Source organism: Rhinolophus sinicus, linkage group LG03 (genome assembly GCF_036562045.2).
Source record: "Rhinolophus sinicus isolate RSC01 linkage group LG03, ASM3656204v1, whole genome shotgun sequence".
In the NCBI taxonomy this organism is placed as follows: domain Eukaryota; kingdom Metazoa; phylum Chordata; class Mammalia; order Chiroptera; family Rhinolophidae; genus Rhinolophus; species Rhinolophus sinicus.
This window is the reverse complement of record NC_133753.1, coordinates 137,226,749-137,254,112: the sequence shown is the minus strand read 5'-3', so window position 1 is coordinate 137,254,112 and position 27,364 is coordinate 137,226,749. Positions and strand designations below refer to the sequence as shown.

At 32.7% G+C, this 27,364-nt stretch overlaps 1 protein-coding gene across 6 annotated transcripts in view; it reads right to left on the bottom strand.

Moving 5' to 3' along the window:
• The window catches only part of KIAA0825 (KIAA0825 ortholog), a 358,526-nt gene that overhangs the window by 243,236 nt on the left and 87,926 nt on the right, over window positions 1–27,364 (bottom strand). For 5 of the 6 annotated variants that reach the window (XM_074328707.1, XM_074328711.1, XM_074328710.1 and 2 more), the window contains 7 exons: window positions 25,485–25,646; window positions 18,590–18,684; window positions 15,429–15,656; window positions 13,935–14,200; window positions 12,415–12,565; window positions 8,002–8,192; window positions 5,456–5,638 (listed from right to left, as the gene is read on the bottom strand). In XM_074328707.1, coding sequence (XP_074184808.1) covers window positions 5,456–5,638; window positions 8,002–8,192; window positions 12,415–12,565; window positions 13,935–14,200; window positions 15,429–15,656; window positions 18,590–18,684; window positions 25,485–25,646 — 1,276 coding nt within the window. The remainder of the gene's footprint in view (window positions 1–5,455; window positions 5,639–8,001; window positions 8,193–12,414; window positions 12,566–13,934; window positions 14,201–15,428; window positions 15,657–18,589; window positions 18,685–25,484; window positions 25,647–27,364) is intronic. The other variant, XM_019711761.2, reaches the window with a different exon arrangement.

Genomic DNA, 27,364 nt, shown 5'->3' with positions numbered 1-27,364 from the left:
AAAAAAAAAAAAATACCAAGAAAAGACTAGAACTTCAGAAGAAGTAGCATTAGGTTGAAACTGAACTATTGAGACAGCACTGGAATATCTGAGATAACTGAGGACATGTGAGTCTTTCTGATTGCCCTAAAATCACAGACAACTAACCATGAATACAAGGTCTGACAATTAAGTTTGCGAACTTGTTGCAATGATGTTGCTAACCTTTTAAAATTCATTATGAATTTGTACCAACTGGATAAACAGTTAACCAAGTTTACTACTTTGAAGTGCTGAAAAGGCGGCATGAAAAAGTTAGAGGACCTGAACTTTTCACCAACAATTCATGGCTCCTGCATCACAACAATGCACCAGCTCACACAGCACTGTCTGAGGGAATTTTTAGCAAGTAAACAAACAACTGTATTGGAACACCCTCCCTATTCACCTGATCTGGCCCCAAATGACTTCTTTCTTTACCCTAAGACAAAGGAAATATTGAAAGGAAGACATTTTGATGACATTCAGGACATCAAGAGTAATACAATGATACGTCTGATGGCCATTCCAGAACAAGAGCTCCAAAATTGCTTTGAATGGTGAACTAGGCAATGGCCTCAGTTCATAGCTTCCCAAAGGGAGTACTTCGAAGGTGACCATAGTGATATTCAGCAATGAGGTATGTAGCACACTTTTACTAGGATGAGTTCGCGAACTTAATTGTCAGACCTCATGGTGAAATCACCGAATTCAATCTATTTCACCATTTTAGACATAATTCTAAGTCACTGCTTTGCTTTTATAAACTAGAATTACCCCTGGCACTTAAGTAGTTGTCTGAATGTTATTAAGTGACATTTAGAAATCAAGGTAAGACAATTGGAATAAAATACGGTTCTCCACATTTCCCCTGCCTCCTGACTTGTGCTTCTCATGATGAAAATAACTCCTTGAAGTTAGAAAATGATGATTTGAGTTAAAAAATGACCACTTTATAGTATGTACATAGTAAATACTGGTTTAAAAAAAATGAATGGATAGAAAGTTGTCAGACCCTGCTTAGTCGGAAAGGAGGATGAATTTTGGGGTCCATCTGTGAAGAGCAATCTTGGGTGGTACAAAGCCAATGGGCAGGTTGAGAATAAAACATGGTGGAGAGATACTATAAGATTTGACCCATGGGTATGGAACAGGAACCATATAGTCGAGGGTTCAGGGCACAGGCCTTCTCAAAAGTTAACTATTAACCTTTCACCAGTGATTTACCTTATTAGGACCACACATAAAGCTGTTCAGTTTTAGTTAGTTTTCTTTTTTAATAGAAATTTCCCCTCAAAAATAATGTTTAAAGGAAAAGCAGAACAAAGGGAGCCATTAAATCTAAACAAAATGGCTAAGACAAGAAACTTCACTTTCTGGATCATTTTGCATTCTTCCAGATGTGTGTGTGGAAAATATTAAAATATTTTTACATTTTAAGTATTTTTATTTCCAGTCGGTCTTCATTCATTTTTAACAGCTTTATTGAGATATATAATTCACTTACCATGAAATTACCCATTAAAAAAAAAAGAAATTACCCATTTTAAGTATACAAATGGTTCCTATGCCTCAAAAGAAATCCTGCACCCATTGATAGGTATTACGCATTTTCTCCCTTTCTCTCAGACCCTGGCAACCACTAAGTAATCTACTTTCTGTCTCTATGAATTTGCCTATTCTGCACATTTCTAGTAAGTAGAATCATATAATTTGTGTGCTCTTATGTCTGACTTTTTTTCACTTACATAACTCTTTTGAGATTCATCTCTGTTGTAGCATCTGTCAGTACTCCATTCCTTTTCACTGTCGAATAATATTCTACTTTATAGCTATGCCACATTTTGTCTACCTATTCATCAGCTGATGGACTTTGGGTTCTTTTCACTTTGTGCTATTATGAAAAATGTTGCTATGTACATTTGTGTACAAATCTTTGTGTGGATACATGTTTTGATTTCTTTTATATGACGTAAAAGCAATATTGCTGAGTCATATGACATACAAGCAATATTGCTGAGTCATACGACCATATACTCAACATTTTACAAACACATACGCTATGCTTAACATTTTGGGGAACTACCTGAAAGTTTGCCAGACATTTCTGAAGTAAGAAAAACAAAGTTTTAGTCCAACATGTTCTATTTGTGAGGGACAGTGAAATAGTTTTGTGGTTTTTTAAATAAATAAATCAACACACTAAGAAGACCATTATCTCAAAAGACCTAGATTAGTTTAAGACCAAACTTTAGCTACAACATTGAAATACCTTAAAGTTTAGTGATTCATAAGCCATATTAGTGACAACACATGAACCCCAAGATAGGTCTGCTGAGCTTGGCTTAGTGATCAACATTCTGACCTATTTCTGATGACTTCAACCCTTGCTTGGTGTGTTGGAACTTGTACTGAAATTCATTCTTCCATGTTAATGAGTGTTATAACATTGGGGACAGTCAGCTTTCTAAAAATTTCCACTTTCAGGGGTTTTTATATGACACGTCAAAACATTTTTAATTTTCACATTAAAAAAATTATCAGACTCCTAAATTGATGAGGGCAGATATTTCATCTTGCTCACTGTCATATCTCTTGTGTTTAATCCTTGTACTTTGCCACAAGGGTGAGGGAGGCAAAAACATTGGTTGACTTGACACTAACTTGCGTATACCTAAAATTCTAAAAATTAATTTGTAATTTGCTGTATAAAACTAAAACCAACATTCAATGCAAGTAAAATACAATATATGAAACCACTGTCTGGGAGTGTATGTGGATGTGCATTGACTACACTTCTGAATGTGCAGTTTAAATGAATGCCTTTACCTAAGAACTACAAGTGATAAGCACTTTGGAAAATACATGGTGAATATTTTATGTTTCAGCAGGTCTCTTTCCCTAGAGGGCAAACCTAAAGTACTCCTTTTACAACATTCTCAAAGAAATCTACAAAGGACAGTTAAAAAAGAATACACATTTTTGCAAACAGGTTTCATTCTTCCTGAAAAGGTTTTAAAATCATGTATTCCTGTCCTGGGATTTAGTGGTTCTATGCTAAGCTCAAAAAGGAAAATACATTCCGTTTATCTGTCAGAACTGCTTGGAATAAAAGCAGTCATCATCTAAAAAGGCATATCACATAGAGGGACAAATGTCAGTACTATCAATATCTGATTGTTAACTTTTCGCCAATTCCTCATACAGTTTAATTTTTTAATGTGAGATAGATATACAATTTTTTCTAAAATACTACTATGACAACTTCATATTACTATGAAAAGAAGCTAAATAAGTCAATGCATGTATATCTTTTCCTAGTTGGTGAGGATACACTGCCCGGTAGATTCCTTTGCCAAGACAAAGCAAAATATATTTCAAAGATTAAATTAATATTCTAGGATAACAATCATAAAATTTAAATCAACATGAATGTATAAAACTTGTGAAAAGTTTTATGAACGGAAAAATATTTTAAAAGAAAGTATATCTAGATTTTTGCTTATGCTTCAAAACAATATAGCTATCTGTTTTATATTAAGAAAAACCAGAAGCAGTGCTTGGTGTAAAATGTTCTGCAATCCTGGTTGAAATTAGCAATTTAAATTTGTTGAATGAGGTTACTGTGTAATATCTACTGCACAAATCACAGAGAGTTGAGTACTTGCATAGTTGTTAAAAAATGTATCAAGAGGCCATAGGTTAACACTAATGAATGCATGTTACATTATGATTATTAAAATATTCCATCTTTGATAATAATTTATTTGTTTTACAAATGCATTGGGGGGTTGAAATTTTTCTATTCATCTGTGACAAACCATGAAATTCAATATTGCTCAGCATGACCAATCCATGAAATTTGTCAACTTTGTTCCTGATTTTCACAGGGCCTTCCTCTTAAATGAAATGACCCATTGAACTAAGAGCATAGCAATTTTTTCATCTATGGTAAATCAGTTTAGTTTACTAAGATTTACTATGGGTTTCAGACCTTGAGCTTGTTATGATTATGAACCATTATTAATATAATCCCAAACTTCTGGCAATTCATCTCACTGTTTTCTCTCCCTTTCTGAAAGAATTCTCCATTTCTAAAATTAGTTTTCAATGTAGGGTTGCCAGGAGGAACAATTTGTAAACAATGGGTTGGTTGAAAGTCAAAGAATGGGTGAAAATTATAGGGAAATTGGAATCAAAGTTGTTAATTACTCCTATTATTTCTAACACAAAAGTTTCAAAATTCACTGAAAATCAAGATTTATACAGAGGGTGCCAAAAAATGTATACACATTTCAAGAAAGGAAACTGTGTTAAAATTGTAATACTCAATATATACCAGTAACAAAAGATGAATACAAGTCACGTTTGACTTCTGCAATTACAAGAGGTGCTCAAAGTGGTTACCATCAGCATCCAGACACTTCTGATTACAGGGAACTACTGCTTGAGCAACGCTGACCAAAGTGACCACTTGTATACATTTTTTTGGCACTCCAGGTACATCGCCCTTATCAGAATACTAAGAAAGGACTATTTCACCTAATTTATCCTAAGAAACAGAAATACTATATTTTAGTTTTTACTATCTAAGTAATAAGAATATGCAATTATCTAGGTTTTAAGATAAAGTGACTATTTTAAAGGAGGGTTCAAACAAAATTATATTAACGTTTTATTATAAGGTCTACTGCAACCTTTCTATATTACAAATTTAAATCAAATAAACCAGAAAAGTAGTTCAAACTTTTAATTTCCCTAAATCTTATTTATTTATCTAAGTAAAATATGCCCACATTTGAAAAATGTAATCCCTTAGTCCTTGCCTATTTTCACTTGCCATTACTATCTCAGACACTAAAGCCTAATACTAAAAATGCAAATCTATGGTAGATTAACTAACATTATTATTATTAACTGAACCACTAGGTCTAGTCCAGATTTGGGCATATGTTAGAACCATTTTTTTTAATTTTAAGTTTTTATTAGAGCAAATCCCTTTACATATAATAAAATTAAAAACTAAAAAACAAAAAACCACAAAATTTTAAGAGCAAAATGCCATTAGATATGATTTTATTTTTCACAGAATTTTAAGATATGAACTAAATAACCAACTCATTAATATAATTTGATTATTTAAACAATTCAAATAGTGAAGTTCCAATGATCCTGATTGTATTGGAGATGTGTCAACTGAATAGGACTGACCAACAGAGACACAAAACGGTATTAGGACTAAATTGCTTTAAGAATAAAGAAACCCCTCTTGATTAGTGTTAGTTTTATAAAATGGCCCAATTCACAATGTCAAAAACACAGTTCAAAAATTTCTACTTACTGCTTTACACAATTCAGTAAATAGTATGAAAATAACTGTTAAATCACATTATTTATATATCAGAATAACTAAAAAGAGAGTATATTTGATACTTACTGATATAATTCAGTTAATGGTGAAGTCAAAATGACCAACGTTGTAAACAGATTATTACAATGGGTATGAATTTTAAAAATTTTATCATCTGTAGACTCATGAGGATTCAAAAGTTTCTTTACAGATGTGCAAACTGACCATAACATGTTCTCAGTGCATATTAAAATTGTTGTAACATCAAGTCTATTGGAAAGAAATGGAAGAAAATTGTGTTAAAATTGTTTTCCTACTTGGTATATACACTATAAACTATATCTCTTGTATTAAACATATATAAGAACAGAAATATTTGGTTAGATACCAGAGTTTCAAAAATCAAAGACAGACAGAAAGCCTGAAAGATAGGTTTTGAGTTTCCAGGTGCCAGATGACCCATAATATCATTATTTTTTATCTTTAGGGATGGGGAGGTCTATAATAGTGAAGTGGTCTGGCAGTGTTTTTTAAAACATATATGTTTATTTTGCATTATCAGAATACTATTAAAGAAGTTCAAGAGACTTTCTTTGAAATTACATTCAGCAAAAGAAAAGCCAGATTAAAAGAAAATTTGGTATTATGCACATATATATGATAGGTGAAAATTTGACAGCAGAACAATTCTCCTCATTCAAGTACAAGCTGTCAAAAGAAAGTTACAGGGTTTGGTCACATGTTCCCCTAACAAGTGGGAGATGAGAAAAAGTGACCCACAAGCACTAATGTAGAAACCTATAGTTTCAGAAATTTCCAATATTAAATAAATTTTTGGAAAATATGCTATCATATTTATCTTATTCATAAATTCATTTCTTTGTTTTTATCTTTACTGAGTTTTAATAGGAACCCAAAGATCTGTTTGAAGATTTTTTGGGTATATGACTAAATTTTACAGACATCAGCAAATTCCCTCTTCTTTTGTTTTCTTTTAGATTCAATGTTGAAGAAATAGAATACGGAAATTTTGAAGTTATACAAAGAAAAATAAGTTCAAATCTTTTAAAATGATATTTTGGCTTCAAATTTGTTATATATACAATAAATTTATACTACTAATAAACAAATTTATGTATTAATAATACATAACACATGTATATATAAACCATATCTATGGTTTTGGTTATTTGACAGTTGGAGGCTACTGGAATACTATTAATAAAAGGAACAATAATCAATTTTAGGAAGGTTTAATTGTCGTTTGCATCCACTTACAATTACAAATCCAAGATTTATGTATACACAAACACACACAAACACACACACACACACACACACACACACATAATCTGATTTCCATACTAATGGTGGTTTAGGAGTAAACATTCAAATAAAAAATATTTTACTTAGAAAAAACTAGAAGAAATAACTCTAGCATTGCATGGCATTTTTATGTAACCAGGCAGAAAACAAAAACCAAAAGTCTCTATAGTACAGTTATTTAATTAAATATACTACCTATTTCATGAGCTAATAGTAAATCTAATTTCACAGACATCTCATAATGACTTGCCACCTCATAGTCAAAAGTGATTTATGCTACATAAGGAAAAGAATGAAGGTATTCTTTGCTCTCAAAAGGAATTTTCCATCTATTCTTCAGAGTTCAATTTAAAAAAAAAAAATGCTTGGTCAGTAATTCAAAACAGCCTGTGCAAAATACCATATTTATGAAACACTGCAGCAAGACCTAAATGCCCTTCAAATATAGCATGCTTTACAAGAACACGATCAGGAAATGATTCCTACTGCCAAGAAAAAAAACAAACCCTGAGGTCTGCAGGTTCCTCCTAAAATATATCTATATATACCTATAGATTTAAAAGACAGGTCTTAATCACATTAGTCAGAATATTTATAAAACAAAGGCTTGTCTTTACATAGACCATTGTTGTCACGTAAGCACATTTTTGTAATATTAATTGCCTAGGTAACTCATGGAATTGGACTATAATTCAGTCTTTAATTTAATACCCAGTGACTATTGCTCCTCATTTTCTCTGATTTCACATTTTGTTGGACTGGCTTTTAGTAATACATAATGAAAAGAAAGAAATAAAATAAAGGAAAAGAGGAAAGAAGTAATTAGAATAGATTAAGGAGAAAAATGACTAGACAAAGGAGTTTCCTTAATGAAGATTAACTACACTATTTAAAGGCTTCAAAAAAAAAAACACTAAAAAACTAAAATCCCCTGCTTCCTTAGAATCTTAAAGCCAAATTGACTACCACAGAACTGCTTTTTTTCTCCATTTCAGGACTGAATTTTATCTTATTTGTTAATCTATGTGTGTGTGTGTATCCTAGATTGTAATACATCTTGAGTTATTTTTTAGAAAGAAGTGGATTTTATATGTGATTTTTAAGAACAAAAAAGAGCACAGTTATTTGATTCACATTCCATATTTCCATTTAAATATCTCAAGAAAATTGAATACAATTTCTTTTCAGATGTTAGAAACATGTTAAATATACAAGGAGTTATGTCACAAGATTCAGAGTTACATTCTGCTTTATACCAAACGGTGAAAAAAAATTTCTTGAAAAGCAATAGTTTTCACATCAATTACCTTATCTGTGGAGTTCTTTTATAACTTGGATGGGCCCGAGCATATCTGCAGGCCAGTAGACCCAAAGTTTTTTCCAGAACTTCTGCTAGAATCTCCTGCGCTAACTTAGAGGGCAGAATGGTCCAGAGGTCATGATGAAGAGCCCAGAAGAAATAATGCCACATCTGGAGTGAGAAGGAGCATCTTTCCCCCTGGCAAAACCACCACACATTAAACAAAAGAATCACATCTTCCAAAATGTCTGTTTGCTTCCTATGAACCTAATTAGTTCAGGCTGAAAGGAAATAGCTGGCGAGTTTGACACACTAAATGACCAAGAAAGATTTTTGACAAGATGTAAAACATCTTTACTGACAAAGGAACATATGTTTCATTTCAATTATGAGATTAGATATTCTAATGCAAATCCAGACCGCAAGAATTTCACCTAGCATATCCTTGATTTACCTACTCCTGGCCTACAGCTGAAAATTTACTTTTAAACAATCAGCTTTACAGTTGCTAAACAAGTCATGCTAGTTTAAGATAATGGGCTGATTCTTCTAAAATTAAATTTTCATTATTAAAATTAAGTATTATATATTTTCTGAGACTAGCATTACTGAGACAATTTTACAAATGTTTCAGATTTCACATTATAATAATGACAGGAGCAAAATTTGACTTACACACTGTATTCTTATCAACATCTATGAAACCAAGGGGGATGGGTAACTATTGAAGGTTTTTACATTAGGCTATTTTATCCATGGTGCTTTAATAACAATACTAGAAATAGATACTACAATAGTCCGATTGTACAAGATTTTGTAAAGCCTAGGCAGATGTTATTATTTCTTAGTATTTTTATAGCATTTCATACTTCCAAAGGGCCAGATTCTCATTTCTTTCCTTCTCCTTATAGATCTCTTTCTGTGTGACAAATTTTCCCTGACCAAAGAGAGAGACCCAACATTGGCCAAAGCCAAAGGGGACAGACAGAAATAACAAGGTAGTTCAAGTGTTTTACAAGCACTAATTAGTTAACATGATCTCAGGGAGGTATGCCAGTAGTTTACTTCAAACCAAATCAAAAGATTATTTAAAATAGAAAGAGTAGAATGCATTTTTCAAATATTATCTTGAACGTTACTATATCAAAAGTTAAACTATTATAGTAAAACTTCCCATTTTATCTCTAAGCAATCCTCTTTGAGTTAAAATTCCTGCTTTGCCCACTACTTAGATTTCTCAAACAAGTGTCATCTAAAAAAAGAATCTCTTATACAATAAGTGGATAGTTTCTTATGCATATGCTCCTGTTAGTGTTTTTCTTACATATTACTCTTCTGGTAATTTCTTCGATCACTAAAATCTTTTGTAGCCACTGTATAATAGTAATTTATATTATCTATTGACTTTCAAACGGAATCTATAGATGAGAAGAATTGTATCCTTGGGTGGGAAACGTGGGCCTCAAAATTTCAGATTCAAGTGCAAACTGGAGGGGACTTGGACTTCTGACTTTCTGACTAATGTCTATCAAAACTATTTAAGAAAAAAAATCACAAAATTAATGCGGAAGTAGCAAAATTGTATTCCTTATGCTTTCTTTGTTGTGTGCTCTGTGATAAAGAATGGTTTTTAACATTTCCTAAAGTAAGAAAGGAGTTTTAAAACTCAATTTTCTTATATTTTTAGTGTTGTATGTTGTAATTAAAGAAAAACTGACCCCAACTGATGTAATCATTAATATGAATAATTTACACTTAGTTTTCCCATGGTAATGGATAGGTGCTTATAATTATGTGACTGGCATGATTTCTTATAGTTTTCAAAAATATTTTTTTAAAAATTCCTTAATATCTACCTTTAAGCAATAAAGGAGAAAATAAAAATAACTTTAGGCACACAGATTTCTTCTCCTAAAAGTGAAAAATACTTATTTTTAAGATATAAATTTCATGTTTATATTCCAAAGTGGTCATCATTTTCATAATTCTCTTCAAAATGTGTATAACTTCAATGTATGCAAGGGTTTTCATTAAACTAAATGAGATTCATTTATTTTTCTGACCTGTTTTTCTATTTGTTGACATTTCAAAATTATTCTGCTAGTAAACATCTGTTATTTTTGTAGACCCACTATAATGTAAACAGATGTGAGCCTTTTATTTAGATTATATATCAGGAAACAAGCAGCTGGGCTTTATTATATAAGCCACTCAATATTATCTTTGAACAGACAATTCTTTATTCTTTGACTGTTGGAAAACACAAGTTGCTAAAATTGAACAGATGTCATCTATACTAAATGCTTAATTTTAAACATGTAATCTGAACACCCACTGTGCCATCTGACCAGCACCTCATCAGAGAGATACCAAACTCTTTGACTCTCTCAACCTGACAGTTTAGAAAATGGAAATGATGTAACTAGGGCTCACTTGACATCACAAAACATGAGCAAATATTGCTCCATATCTTGTAAATTCTTTCACTATTTTTTTTTTACTACACTCTGCACATGGCAATAGGGTCCCCTGAGATCTCTATCCTACCCTTCGCCTCCATTCAAGCAGATTTCATCTACTTTCCTCTCAAAACAGCCCTGCCAAAAAACCATTCGTGTTTCACAAATCAGTTGGGATAATGGGGAGAGGAACAGAAAGGGGTCAGTAAACAGGCTAAAACCATGTCAGGTACTCCAGTCGTCAAAACAGTTTCAAATCTGTGCTAATTTTAGAAGGTTCTTCTTTCGGGTAAATAGAAAAGCAGTATGACTTTATTTTTCTGAGCATAAATAACAACCACTAACTCTGCAATTAAATTGTAACTACTGACCATGTAAGTATATGCAAGCTACAGTACCATGTAATCACAGGGTACTATAATAACTATCTTGTTATTTCTGTCTTTGAAGCTAAAGCATTGTCATAAGATCTAAGAGCTGCATGTTACATGGTAATTTGTTTTCTTTTTTAAATACTCGGTAACTTCAATAACAGGTTCTCAATGCATCCACTTATTATTTATACTGTTCAACTCTTCTGCATAGTTCCCAATTTGCATGAGAGGAATGTACCTCTATGTTGGACATAACGGTGAGATGATACCTGTTTTTCAATGAAAATGTCTTATAAGATTGCTCATTAGCACACGGACATACTGACAGTTTGAAGCATGAGATGGATTCATTTTCAACCTCTCTGTTTACCTCAAGGCAAATAGGGAAGCTGTGATACTGCCAGGAGAGGCAGAGACCAATACTTTCATCCTTATCTCGGGCTAGCAGCTGTACCATACCACTTTCTCGTTCTCATTCTGCCCACTGCTGCTTGAAGTATGTCAGGTTTGGGAAAACTTTACATGGATGCTCTTGCAAAAAGAAAAAGAAGGACCTCTAAAGGAGAGATGAAATGGCCTTAGAAAAAGTGGAAAGTCCTTTAAAAGAGCTTATTTGCTGTTCTTCTCTGTTGTGGCAATATTTATTATGATAATAACTCCAGCACAAATGGCGCCACAGGAACCTTCAGTGTCAAGGAGGTGACTCCACTGAATAAAACTCCACTCTGTTTTTTTCTATTCTCCATAGTGATTAGGACAATCAAGACCAGCAAAAGTCAGAAGCTTCAATCCAGAGGAAAGGCTACATGAGAAGAGCTAATGACTGGTCTTGACTGATGAATTTTTTTTAAAACACTGATAATCTTTTATTAAGATATTATAAATGTTTCATCCTGTCCTGGAATCAACTTCAAGGAACTTCAGATATTGTAGCTTATGTATAATAAATGGGATTCAGGGAAAGGAAAACTAACGAAAGCTGATAATTAATCATTTTAGTTGATTTGGGTTTGGTTGTACTGGTAACCAATAGGCTTTAATTTCATACAAATTTGGGATTTCAAAACATGGGCTAAATGAAAATAGGTAAGCTATAAATGATCAGATGGGTCTTGAAGCACACTCATCACAACATACAATAAGGCAAAAGTAAGTATAAAGAATGAAGCTGCTTAATAAAAAATATTTATCAAACATAGATGGAAATGAATAACAAGAAAATAAATGCAAGGATACCTATAACTGGTCCCTTTGGAAAAAACACACGGTTGTAGTATTTTGGCGTTGTTATCTCTTTGAATTTTCATTGTATCTCATTATATTCCAACTTATTATATCGCACTGAAACACTGCAGCTCTCATGAAGTTATTTTTACTTTTAAGCATAAGGAGAGTTCTGATGTCTAATTATTTCAGGTTTTTCAAAACAGTGTTTTTCCTAAGTACAAATTCAATATTTTAAAAATATTATCCTAACAGCCTTAGTGTGTTAGTAATGCGAATCTCATGTTTCTAATTAGCCAGAAAGCAGGTAGGCAGTAAAACATATTTGTGTAAAAAGGAGGGATAGTAAACTTAACTTCACACCTCATAAAAAGCTTTGTAGTCGTTCCAGTGGTGGCTCTCAGCATCCTGTAAAATGCTTGTAGCACAAACTCTGACGCAGTAGTCCGTAACCTGAAACTGGAGCGTGTTGATGAATTCCTGATATCGTTGGACAGGCACCAGAAATATGGGTCTGCTCAGAGGGAATGATCAAAGAGACAGAGATTTAAGGCCTGTGCAGTAGGAGGTAACAATCTCCAGTACTACAAATGGTTTTGATTATTAGATATCAATCATTCATTTCCTCCTAGTACTGAAGTCTGCATCCACATTCACTTTCCAAAGAGCCAAAAAAAAAAAAAAAAAAAAAAAAGCTGGTCTTTGTTTTGTGAGTCCTTTGAAAACGTACATCTGCTGTTCCACAAATATGCCCGTCATCTTGAGACAAACTGCATTGTCAATACATCACTCAAAAATAAAAGTATTCTTTGTAAGCCTGTTATTAGAGATCAGTGTATTATTTAGCATTAGGTTATCGTTATTATAGAGAAAACATGCATTTGTCAGAACCAACTTTTATAAAGCTATCACAAGTCCCACAAACACAATCCTTTTATTTTAAAAATTGTAATTCTGTAGATGTCAATTATCTCATAAACTGTTTTAAAATACTTTACAGAAATAAAGTGATTTCTGGCACATTTAGTTTATCAATTCAAGTATGAATCACAACATCTGACTACTTATGAGAATTAAAGAAATATCATAGTTATATCCTACATCAAGCCAAATGTATTTTACTTTTATCTTTAGCTATTTGTATTATGCTTTCTCTCATGACTAAGGAATTGAAAAGGCTGAATGAGTAATACAGAATAGATTCTTGGGCTCACACTGAACTGCCAGGTTCACACGGTCCCTTTGCAAGGGGCCATGCTATCATCTAGAGAGTACAAGGGTAGCCAGAGAGAGAATAGCTGTGGTCATTTTCATTTTCTATACAGAAAACACAGCACCTGTTTAGACTACTAATACATGAAAATTAAGATGCTTCCCCCTCAAATATTAAGGCTAATTTATTACTAAGTTCATGTTCTGAAATATGTTTATGTTAGTCAATAGAATAGATTGAAATGCATTTATTTTCCGTCAGCTCCTAACATTTTGTTGGCTTAGAAGCAAGAGAGAGGTGCATATTCCACAACTGTGTATACATGGGACAAAAAGTTTACTTTTTTTTTTTTCGGTGTAGTCAGTACAATGTCCTTACGAAATGGAAAGGGTTTGGTTTGGACACGTCATAACAGCATTCAGAAAATTTGCTCCAGATTAGAAGCCTTTAGAGAAAATAGATATCTTTCTTACTATCTATGCATCTGGCTTAATATGTCCCATGCTCCACCTTTTTGACATGTCTTAGTCAAGACAAATAAAAATAATTCTCTGTGTTTATTATTATTTTCTCCTTCTCAAATATTATCATCAAAATTTCACTCTTGTGATATCCAAAAATTACATGTCACTTTCAGCATGGCCATCAATTTAATTTAAACAACACTCACTTCTTAGTATTTTCTTTCATCAAATTATCGTATTGCATAAAATGCTGGAAGACATATACCGCCGTGGAGAGCAGTGTGTGCAAGTTTTTCAGGGGTGCTTTGGAAGGAACCTCCTTGCCTCTCTCTTGCAGTCTCTCCAGGACAGCTGTTGCCACTTTACAACAGGCCTCCACAAAGTTTGCTCTAATTTCCTGAAAAGAATCATCTCTGCATGCCAGAGCCAGTGGAAGCATTGTGTCAAGTTTTTCCATGATGTCAGAACAAAACTAGGGAGAAATAAATGTAGCATTGAATTATTTGTACTCTGACAGCACCATGTAATTTATGTACAGGGGAGCCAAATTCCTAAATAATGAAATTGGCATCAAACATAAATATAATGACACAACTTTATAGTAATCGATTTCTCAGTTGTAGAAAGTTAAGTGTTTTATGTCAAATAAGGAAATACCAAAATGATGCTTTTCTATATATATAACCTTCAAACCTTATGTTTACCAGACAGACATTATGAAAAACTCATGAAATAGCTTTACATGACAATACTTTTATTTGTAGTTAATAGGACTCATAAAATATGTATCCTTGATATTAATGATTGCATTATTATTGAATTTATTTTAATTTTCTTTTGCTAAATTTTCATAAAAAGTTTATTTTTATTAATCACCACATATAAATAAGATTATATCAGTTTAACTTAATCTAGAAGCATCAAAAACAATCTCATGTAGCATCTTCTTACTGGTAAGAAGTCAGCAACTTTTAGAAGTAATATGCCTAGCTTTTCACTAGTTATTATGAATCTACTCCTTCTTAATGGCAAAGGAGGTGTGGTAGATTGGACGGTGAAACTTGCCTCCACTCCAGATTAGCCAACTGTGTTCCTGGGGAATGTTCTAGACCCTCAAGGTAGCAGTAGCAGAATAGGAGGCCATCTTTAAAAACTGTCTTTTAAAAATATTTCAATCATAAGTTGCTGAACTCATTGTGGACTTACTACTGAGTATCTATTATTTGCATAATTACTTCCTATTTTCTCAGACTGTTCTGTGACTCTCAAACCACATATAAAGATGTAAGCCTGATGCTAATGAAATAGAATATTCATTAAGGGGTATAAAAAGATTTAAAGTTTGCCCAAATCAACAAAAGACTCCTTCAACCTCCTAAATTTTTCCTGAAGTCATTTGAAGGTATAACTCAAACAAGCAGTTTTCCCAGCTCCTCATGAAATCACAGAGGCCTCCTTCTTAGTTGCCTAAGTCTCATGGAACAACAAGGTGGTAACAGGTTTAAGTACATTTCACTAGCAGTGGCCCATGATACCAGACAAGAAAACTGGTATTGGGTCAGGTATCAAGTATTTGCCAAGAGGCTCCACCATTTTTCTACAGGTCCCCTATGCAATGGCATATATAAATGGCATATATATCTATATATAAAATCATTATCGCAGTCTACAGTTTTGAAAGCATTTCATTTGATTCTCGCCTTTGCAATTTTCTTTGGTTGGTCCTCCTCAGAAACCACATGGCTCTCTTGCCAAACTTGCTGAACATTTACAAGGTTCATAGCATAAGTCACAGCTGAAGACCTTTCCTTCTGTTCCTGTTGCAGAATGTTCATAGAAAAATCTTCAATTGCTGTTGTTACACAACGTGCCATGGGAAGAGATATTTCTTTAAATGCTTTTCTCCAGCCAAAATCTAGTAAAGTAGCCTGAAATGTAAATTTATATGAGTTTATATTAGTCTTAATTCACCAAATGTTTCTATTGTTATAGAGATAAAATTATTGCTTTCATTCAGCATGTTGAATATAGGGATTCTTTGATAAAGTGTAAAGAAAGCCATTCTTACAACCTGAAAAATATTACCCAGTGAATAAAGCAATATACAAAAACATGTGCATTCTTTACACAGTAATATACTGACATTTCATTTTAATTCATCAGTGGATTTAATCAAAAACTTTTTCAAAATTTAATCTCTTAAATATAGTTCAATAAAACTACCTTTATGAGAACTGAAAGTTATACTTACTATTTATCACATAAAACAAACTTTAAATTCAATATATTTAATAAAGTCTAAATTAGATTTTATAGTCTTTTTTATAGTTTATTGTTAACAAGTATTGCAACATGACAGTGTTTAATATTCAATCTTTTATTTCTTTTTCACTATCAGAAATCCAGACAAGCCAAAAAATAGCAATAAGAAATATATTTCTCAGAGAAAATACAACACTTCACCTTTCTAGATTTTTACTTTAGAATTTTATTTAGTTTCTCCACTCACAAAGTGGTATGTGGCACTACTTTTGTTCTAGGAAATGAAAAATTAAAAAGATCTACATTACTCTGTTTGGGAGGAGTGGAAAAGGTTGGGGTGGGGGCTGATATTACTTGTTTTCTTTTGGTCTTTGTCTCATATGGCAATATATTTATGAATGCATATTTCCCCCAAATCCTCCAATATTCTCTAAAGTACTAAAAACATTATGGGTAGTAGGCTGAACCTATTCTTAGAATTAAGCTTTCCCTGTTTTAATGTAATCTTGCTTACAGTAATAATTTACATACTTCAACTTCAGAAGACCTTAGGCTCAATATCCCTGACTAAATTACTAATTTTTCTGGATCTCAGGTTTTTTGTTAGAAAAATAAAAGAGCTGAGTTAAATGATTTCTATGATCTCTTTCAGTATAAAATTACTGAGATTGTGATAATTATTTTCATTTTTTTGCACACATCCCACTCAGCATTAATTTCATGCTTTTTGTATATAATATATAAAGTAATAAAAGTGATTCTTCTTCCAAAACTAAAATTCTATGATTTCATGATTCTATAACTGGAAAAAGTGGCTCTCATATTTACTATGCTTATAATTAAGTTGTAATTGAACCTTCCTAAGTTTATTTGGACCTTTAACATCAAAGAGCATGAAAACACATCGCTCACCTTATTTTTACATCAAATTATTCAATATTTGAATCTATGCAGCTCATGTAATCTCCTTTCTTCTATGTGAAACTCTAGAAGTGTCATGGGTATAGTCCCTGTGCCATAATAGTATTTCCTTGGGGCACATTTATGACAGAAATATAAAAAGGAAATCACCTCCATGAAAATTAAAAACAGCAACAACAAAAGTCTGTTGTTTTTTAACCCCATGAGGGCATGTCTATTTATTAAAATCATTCATTCACTCATTCATTCATTCATCCAAGGAAACATATTCTGCTGAAAATTGCTGGTAATCGCCATGGCTACCTGTGTGTTCAATGATGATAACCTTGGACCATGGTGATTTACATGTGATTCATATGTGATTTACATGGTAATTTACATGTAATTTACAAGGTTACAATACTTTGGCCCAACTGAAGTCTCTTTTCAAAATATAGAAAATCAAGCACATTAATAGCTTGTCTTCAAAAGAACACTGAAAACCTTTATTACCCAAATGTCCTCCTAGAAGTAGATTTATTGTCATGAAATATTGTTTGGTTCCTTCCACTCTTACTTTCTGATGTTTGGCACCAAAATGTTCCAGTTAGAATATAGAACATTTAGTAGTTGATCCAAGAAGAAAGAGGAAATAATGTGGCTTTTTGTTCTGTGCACAAAGTAAATAACCTGTTGAATCCCTTTCTTCAATTACCTAACACCAATTTCTTAATACCTACTCTGATTTTTGGTAAAAGCATTAATGTATAACTTTGCATTTTCCTGATTATTTTCCTTGCATTCTAACTTGAACTGTTAAAACTCTATGTTCTTTTGACATTTTAAATGTTTGCCTACTATATCAGTCAAGATCCATTCAGAAAACAGAAACCAATCTAGGTATTTCCAAATGAGAAATTTTAATGTAGGTTACTAAGGGGATAAAATTTTGAGGAGCCAAACATGAGTTGTGAAGCAAGACAGATATTAATGCAGCAGGAAGCCACTACTACTACTAGGGCTAGAGGAAGAAAGAAAGGGTTTAGGGACTATCTATGGGAGTCTAGTTCCTGGGGCCACCAATCAAAACTAAAGGTAAGGCAGAACTGCCCGGTGGAACCGAAATCATGGAGGGAGGACTGTGTGGCAGGAGCAGGGCCCATGGAGGAGATGAAGGAGTCACAGATACTACTAGAGATGTTCCCTAAAACAGAGAGAGGGGAAGACATACTATGGTTTTTCTCCAACATCCACCCTCCTAGTCTTCCATCAATGCCTTTCATCGGCCAAACCTTCCCAGAAGCCTGGAAGACGTAATTCTCTATAACATAGAGCAGAGCAGGAGAAGAGTGGTAATAGGTCTGAGAACAAACAGCACACAGAAGCCAGTTAAAACTATTAGTTTCTTTTTCCTTTCCTTTTTAATCTCCATTTCCCCCCTTTCAACAATTATCTATACAAATTCTCAAAGTGTAGACCCTAAGCTGGGATGAGAATACAGCCCTCTTTGCATCAAAGAGAACAGTGTCTCTACTAAATTCAATTTTTGTCAGAATTTAGAAGCCAATTTTCAACCAAGAATTATTTTTTCAGTGTCAAAGGGTAAAGCTCAAAACATTTTTGATTCATAATGGATTCACAGACATATGATACTATTACATATGAATAAAGAAAAACCACCCTGTTTTTCCTCACTTACCTCTTGTACTGGTAGTAATTGTTCTGAAGGAATACTGGTTGCATTTGCTCTAGGTTTCTCTATTACAGCTGCTCTATTGGATGTGTCCACAATTCCTATGCAATAAAAAAGCAAACAAACAAAAAAAGGAAACAAACACACAAACATACATTAAGACATTCCATACTAGTCAGAATTAATAGATTCTGGTTAAAATTAATTATGTAGAAAAGCTCTATCAAAAGTATATACACACATACATATCAAGATGCAGAGAATATAGTCAACAAAAGGTAGGGTGATGTCACCATTACAATAAGACAGTGTCAAAATATATAGAGTCCTTTTCCAAGCATACAAGTTGATGAAATTTATGTGCCATTCATATTCATATTTGATGTACATACATATGCAATCTATAAAATTGGATCATTAATTCATTTTCATGGTGATAATGTAGGATAAGTTAAGAGTACAAAGTAAATATTAACTTCCTTGTTCCTGTAAAAATTTAAATTCTAAAGTATTGCATTTGAAAACTGGTGGTGTTCCTTAGCACTTTAATAGCTCTTTTCTTGAAACAGGAAGAACAAAATGGTTAAACATCAGCATATTAGGAATAATTACATTCTTAATAAGTATATCAATAATTCATTGGAAAAACACAAACACTTGGACAGATAAGAAATAATCTCTGTCTCCTAAAATGGAAATATTTTCTCAAATTTTAGTTTTTAGAATTAAGGAACTCTTTTCATAAGAAAAAAATGAACCTACAAAAATGTAATGAACAAATAGGCCACAAAGAAATCTTTCCACTTTTCCATTAAGATTCTATTAATTATATTTTAATTTGATATGAATGAGGCAGTATTTTTCTTTCATTTTTTTTGCTTAGACTTGATATATGATGATGAATTATAACTATTATGTAACTTAAAAAAATGTTTAAGACCCTTAAGAGTCAGTTTCTCCATATGTCCTGGGTAAATAAATTTCAAAATCTTACTGATTCTTCTCATTAGGGCTTCTGACTAATATAGTCATCTAGAAGATCTGTGGTTTTTATTTTATGTTTTTTTTCCTAAATATGGTTCTATAAGCTTAATCGTAAATGATTCCTAAGTAATACAGTTCACAGAAACATTCCCTAGAGAGGGAAATATTCTATTTGATAAGGAATAATAACATCCTTTTGGGAAATTTTATCAGTTTATCTATTCTGAAGAAAAGTTTTTCTCAGTTCTAGTGTTTCTTAATCATTTTAGATTTGTGAACACGTCTGAGAACATGATTCAAGTGACAGAACACTCCATCCAAAATGCACAATATGATTCCATGGTAAGTGCACGCGCACAAACACACACACATACACACACACACACACACACACACACTCACACACACTATTGAGGATTCCCAGGCCCTCTTGTAAAGTGCATTCATGAACCTCATGGGCCCATGGACTGCAGTTCAGTAATCCTGTTTCATTTCTCAACACACATCACAATTTAGAGAAAGTTTTAGATCAGTGTTATACCGTTTTACCTAAAATGCTTTCGGCATGTATTTTATTATGTCTTTTTAAGAAGATGGTAATATAAATAAGGATCAATTCTAATATTGAAATAAAATCCAGATTAATTCAAGATTTTTAAAGAAAAGGAAACTCTAAGGCTACTAAAAGAAAATATGGAATATATTTCCAGAAGATCTGTGTAGAAAAGACTTCAGAAGGACACAAATTGCAGAAGCCATAAACCAATTCTGCATAACAAAAATACCATTAACAGTCAAGATAGATAGGACAAACTGACTTGGCACTCTCAAAATGTCCGTATCTTTTTTTTTATTAATATATTTTTTTACAGCAGTTTTAGGTTTACAGAAAAATTAAGCAAATAATACTGAGTTTCCATATACTCTCTCTTCTCCTGCCCTCAGTTTCCCCTATTATTAATATCTTGCATTGGTATGGTATATTTGCTATAACTGATGAACCAACATTGGTAGGTTATTATTAACTAAAGTCCATAGTTTATGTTAGGGTTTATTCTTTGTGTTGTGTAGTTCAGTGGGTTTTGCCAAATGCATATCATGTTTCCATCTTAACTATATCAGAGAGAATAATTTCACTGTTCTGAAAACCTCCTATGTTCCACCTATTTACCACTCTTCCCTTCTTAACTCCCCCTGACAACCACTGATCTTTTTACTGTCTCTATACTTCTGCTTTTTCCATATAGCCTGTAGCCTTTTCAGATTGGCTTCTTTCTCTCAGCAATACGTGTTAAAGATTTTTCCATGTTTTTTTGTTTTTTTGTGTGTGTTTTTTTGTGTGTGGCTTGATATCTCATTTTTTTTTAAATCACTAAATAATATTCCACTGTATTGATGTACCACAGTTTATCAATTTCCCTAGGGAGGGACATCTTGGCTGCTTCCAAGTTTTGGCAATTATGAATAAAGCTGCTACAAATATTTGTGCGCAGTGTTTTGAGTGAGCATAAATTTCAATTGATTTGCGTAAATACCTGAGAGCATGATTACTGGATCATACAAGACAATGTTTAGCTTTGTAAGATACCACAAAATTGTCACCCAAAGACACTACACTATTTTACATTCCTATCAGCAATGAATGAGAAGTTCCTGTTGCTTTCCATCCTTGCCAGAACTGGTATTGACTTTCAAGTTTCAGTCATTTTAATGCATGTGTAGTGCTATCTCCTTGTTTTAATTGGCATTTCCCTGATGACATACGATGATGTTGAACATCTTTTCATATGCTTATTTCCCATCTGTATAACTTCTTTGGTGAGGTGTCTGTTCAGATCCTTCGCTCATTTTTTAATTGACTTTTTTGTTTTCTTTTTGAATTTCAAGAGTTATTTGTATATTTTGGATACAAGTCTTTTATCAGATATGTGTTTTGCAAATATTTTTCTCAGACTGTTCCTAGTCTTTTCATCCTCTTAACGAATATACCTCTTTACTTGGCAATTCCACTTTAGAAATCTACTATCCATATATACACGCGCACAGGATTATATTATAAAGGATTAGCAACACTGAATCTAGACAAATAAGATATCTCATGGTGTTAACAAACTGTGGCATTTTAATATTTGTTTGGAATTCAAAATGGATAATTTCAAAATTTGACATTTCCAAACATTAGGAGCTCTGTGAACATTTGACAAATTATTTCACCTATTTAAAATATATTGAAAATTCTATCCACTTAGTAGCATTGTCCAGAGGAGGTAGCCCATTTTGGACTCATGGCTCTCAAATGTAGGTTATTTGCACACAGTCAACTCTGGTTTCTTTAAGAGCATGCCCAGATTAAGGACCTCAGTAGAGTGCAGAGCCACAGGAATGCTAGCTGCTAAACAGCCTGCCGCTACAGAGTTCGCTGTGGTTCATTTACACTTCAGGTTAGTTTCCACACTGTCGCTTTCTTTCATAGAGAGTAGAGGTTGGCAGTACTTCCCTGTGACATCCACTTTCACACCCAAATTGGTCTTCATAGACTCCCATTGTGTGCACTACAAAGCAACTGGCCTTGTTGGCAGCTCTAAGTGGGAACTACAAGTCTTTCTTTTCTTCCCTGTTCTTTTCTGGCTCACAAGCAACCTCCCACCACAAGCTGAATCTGTAGAAGAGACTACATCCAAGAGATAATACCATGAAAAAGTATGAAGAGAAGCCCCGGTGGCCACCTTGCAAATTTCCAATGTGGAAGCTTTCGACCTCTCTGCCCAAGAAACAGCTAAAGTCCTAGTGTAATGAGCTTTACAAACCCTGGGAGCCTCTTTACCTTAACTACATACGCCTCCCTAATACAGTCCCTTAACCATCTAGCTAAGGAACTCTTAGAAGCCATTTGACCCCTCTTAAGACCCCCTAAGAGTACAAACAATCTTTCAGAAGATCTGAAATCTTTGATTCTTCTGAGACAAACCCTAAGTGTTCTTCTTACATACAATTGAAGCAGCCATTGCTCTTTGTCAATGCTGGGGCTAAAGAAAAATGAGGGCCAAGAAACCTCCCGGTTTAGATAAATCTCAGATGCCACCTTTGGAAAATTTGAGGAACTGCCCGACAGAACAACTTTATTCTGAAGGAGCATTAGAAGTGCCCCACAAATCAAACCTGAGGCCACTCCATAAGATAGAATCACCTAAAAGAAATACAGTAAGGTACCATAACAGTCAAATAATGTCCTATCATTTTTCGGAAATGACCAAAATAGAACACCATCAAATCATGCCTCCCAAAAGCAAATAAATATAATGACTAAATACCTTTCCTTTCTCAAAAAATATTTCTTGTATCTCTATAAACTCTATAGAGATTTCAATTTATAATCAAATTACTAAGAACACTGCCAATTTGACTTAACTCTACGATATCATAGGAAACATCAAAGTAAGAAGTAAATTATTTGGTAAGTCATCTTTATATTTTCTTTATGTGACGTGAAGCACATGGATATTTTTTAAATATCTGGACAATGAAGAAAAAAAAAACTTCACCTTCCATCACATTGTTTTAGTTACACAGACATAGGCAACTCTTTCCAAGATCTTTATTAGCAAAACATGCTCCAATCAAAAGAAATACACAAGATACCAAATTACTTGATCTTTCCACCCCATTCTCTCCCACATAAGATTTCTAAGCAAAACAGTGACTATCAGGATAACCTAAGATACATTTGGTTTCTTTAATCATCTGTTTCAATAATCTTTTCCTTCCTAATTTAAGAAACCAAGTCTTTTGATAAGAATGGATTAACTTGGCTACACTGAATGAAACATTTAAGATTTTTCTTGACAATTTCCCTCAAGACGCCTTTCAGGGGGGCATTTATATAAAGTTATGTCAGATTAAATCAATCTTGGCTTTGTTACAAAAAGAAACATGAATTTCAACAAAAAAGACAACATATACCACAAGGAGATGTTCTAGTACTTAGACATTTCTTATACCTGTCCCTCAAAATTCATTTCATATTATGTTTGATAATCCACAAATATGTTTTATAGCACACTATTATTGTGATATTAAAGTTACTTTTATATACCACGCTGCTTATATGATAAATTTGGGGTAAGGCAGTATATTGTGGCATAATTATATAATTTCTCTGTTGGTTTTATTCAATAATGGTAACTATTGCTCTTAAATTTATAGCATTTGCAAGACTCGACATTGCTTGAACTTAATCTAGTAAAGTTGAACCAGCTCTTTCTTTTTCTCTAAAACCACTAGGTCAAACCTTTGCTTCAATTCTTGGCCATTTCAGTTTTATATCTTCACAATACCTCTCTAACGTGATTCTAATTTTGAATTTATGCTGCCCTTAAGAGGAACAGAGTTCTCAGAATTGAACTAATATCTCTAGAGCCTGGCCTAGGACAGACACAAGGTGAGCCTGAATGGGTAAGGGTCCAGGTTTGTTGGAGGTCACTCTGTTTCTTGATCCACAGCTCAGAAAAGATCAGCTAGAAATGTACATGAGGAATGCCAAATCTTAGCCAGGAGTGATGGGTGAGTACTCACACCAAGTGTCCAACTGCTTAAGGAACCAACATGTTAATCAAAAATCAGGATGTCAAATTTCTCTATTCAGATCTCTCTTTAATCCAGTCAGTTCCATCTAGAAGATCCTCTAGGATTCACATTATCTTCTAATTAATCTACTTTTTCATTCTGTCTTATAATTTTCATATTTTATGTCTTATATTTTCATTGTTTTCCCATTGGCTTTTTGTCAGTTTCAGAAGTCGCTAATCCACCTCCACTTTTCTTTAAATTATCTCCAAATTTGGAAAATTGTTTATATTATTTACTTTATAATTTAATACTGCTATTTAAACTTAACTTGAAACATAGAAGGCCAGTAAGCTATGCTTAATATAAAACAAACTCCAACCCTATAACTTACCTAATGTTAGTTACCCAGGCAAAGTAAGTAAATACAAAAGTAAATACATTAAACTAAATGTAATTACTTACTAAGAAATCAGATTTTGAAATTTTCAGATTGATTATTAATCACTTGCTTTCCTAATTTTGTTTTATAAATGCAGCCACTATCTATATTTATTCTCCTTAAAATGATATATGGTATCATGTATAGTTCATTCTGATATAGATGCAAATCTTTATAAGTATAGATAAGAAGACAAGACCATATCTTAACTATTATGGCTTTGAACTCTACTTTTAATTTTAGAAGCATTGTTTCAACACGGCACATTATTTCAACATGGCACAATTTTTTTTCAAAAGGATTTTGTTAAGACTAAACTTAAAGCAACATATCATATAATTATAACTACTATAGGAACAGCTCACACTTATTGTTTATGATAGTCTAGACATTCTTTTAAATAGTTTACATACACTAAATCATTTAATTCTCACAGCCCTACATAACATACTGTAATCTAAAGCATCTAATTGCAAAACAAAACGAAGAAAAAATTAGTTTGGTCCTACGCTATTATTGTGAAGATGAGAAAACTGAGGTCCAAGGAAACTAAATATCTTGCTCACCATCATCCAGCTGCTAATAGCAGAAGAGCAGCTACTACATCATTCAGTCTGCTTGTTCTTTTCACTTTAGCTAAATGATTTTAGTCAAAGACAATTATCCAGAATTGACTTATGATGCTTTGTCGACTAGAATTATGGGATTTGCTATGTATAAAGGCTAAAACTGTAATTCTATGGTTTCATAGAATTTTCTTTAATTTTTAATGTTTCTTTCATACTTTGTTTATTTAAAGAATTCTATCATGTATTTTTTTTTTTTTTTCCAAGTAATGGCACCGATTCAGTGACTGGAAGCAAAAACAAAAAGATTGATAGCTTTACAAATTTAAACAAAACAGTATGTTACCTGAAGTATTCCTGGATACCTTAAGCAATAAAAAAATTTCTTCTAACAATTCTTGAACATTTTTTTCCAGCTTCAAAAAGGATTTTATGAGCTGTGATAAGAATTTGAGTTCATCTAAAGAGAGGAAAAAGTTTCTTCCTTTCTCTGGGCATTCAGGAGTAACTGTGAAAAGAGAAAATCAATATTATTGTACACTGTATTTGTTTTCTCAGTAAATTCTAGAACAATCTATGTGATTCCATAAACCATCAAAGCTAACAAGATACTCAATAAATAAATCTGGTTTGTTCTTTAAGAAATACATATAAAGTCTCCTAGGAGAGTCTTTTCTTCTGGGAATCTGGATTGAGTATTCTGTTTGATGCAAATATGACAAATAATTATATTGATTTTCAGAGCTATAAACAGGAATGTAATTTGTTGTTGTAAATCACGTTATGCAATTCCTTTTTTTTTTAAAGTCTGATACAACTGTAATCTAGTCACAAGGAAACATCAGAGAAACCCAAATTGAGAGACATTCTACAAAATAACTGGTCTATATACTTCAAAAGTATTGTATCCAGAAGGGGGGAGGGGATGGGGGCGAAGGTGAAAAGATTAGAAAAAGCAAATTAATAGACACAATATAGTCACAGGGATATGAAATACAGTATGAGGAATATAATCAATAATATTGTAAAGATTATGTAGCGTGCCAGATGGGCACTGGACTTATCAAGGGAATTACTTCATAGAATGTGTAAGATGCCTGACCAATGTGCTGTACAACTGAAGGTGAAGTGAGGAATATTGTATGTCAACTATAAGTAAATATATATATATATATACATATATGTGTATATATATATATATACATATATATATATATACACACACACAGATATATATATATATAGTCACAGGGGTGGAGTACAGCATAAGGAAGATAGTCAATGGTATTGTAACAAGTATATAAGATGTCAGAGGGGTAGTAACTTGGAAGAAGAGGGTTATCACTTTGTGAGGGGTATAAATGTCTAACTATTTAATTTTGTACACTTTGTACACCTGAAACTAAAAAAAAGTATCATGTCCAGAAACACAAGACTAGGAAATGTTCTAGACGAAAGGAGTTTATATCTGAAACTAATAAAAGTTAAAAAAAATAAATAAATAAAAATAAAATAAATAAAAATAAAAAAAACCTTATTGAATTTATGTCCGAGTGGTAAATGTTATATAAATTTGAATTTACAAAATGCAACACTAACAAACACAAAAAAAGGAGTCTAAAAAGACATGACAACTGAAATCAATACATGATCAGTATTTTACTATAAAGGATGTTACTGGGGTAATTTGGTGAAATCTGAGTAAAGTCTAAATTCAGTGTTAGTATTGCATGAATGTTAATTTTCTGATTTAGATAACTATACTGTGGTTATGAAAGAGAATGCCCTTGTTTTTAAGAAATACACATTAAAGTATATATAAGGGTAAATGTCTACAACCTATTCTCTTTTCAGAAAACAATTTAAAAGTTTGAAGAGAGAATGCAAATGTGGAAATGCAGTAAAATATTATCATTTGGGGAATCTGGATATTTTTTGTAGCCTGAAATCAAAATTTAAAAAAATTAAAGAATGAAAGGCTAGATAAAGGATATGCCTCTAAGACCTTGGAAGTGTTACTACAATCTCATTGAAAATAAGCAAATTAACTTAGTTGTTGAATCTAGACTATATAATTCATGAACTCATGTTTAAAAATAACTTCTATCTAAATAATTGTGGTATCTAACACTTTCATAAGAACAATGCAACTTAAGATAAACAAAGGCTAATTATTTCCCCTGTATAATCATGCTACTTGTCAAGTCACCCTACCATTTTAACAGA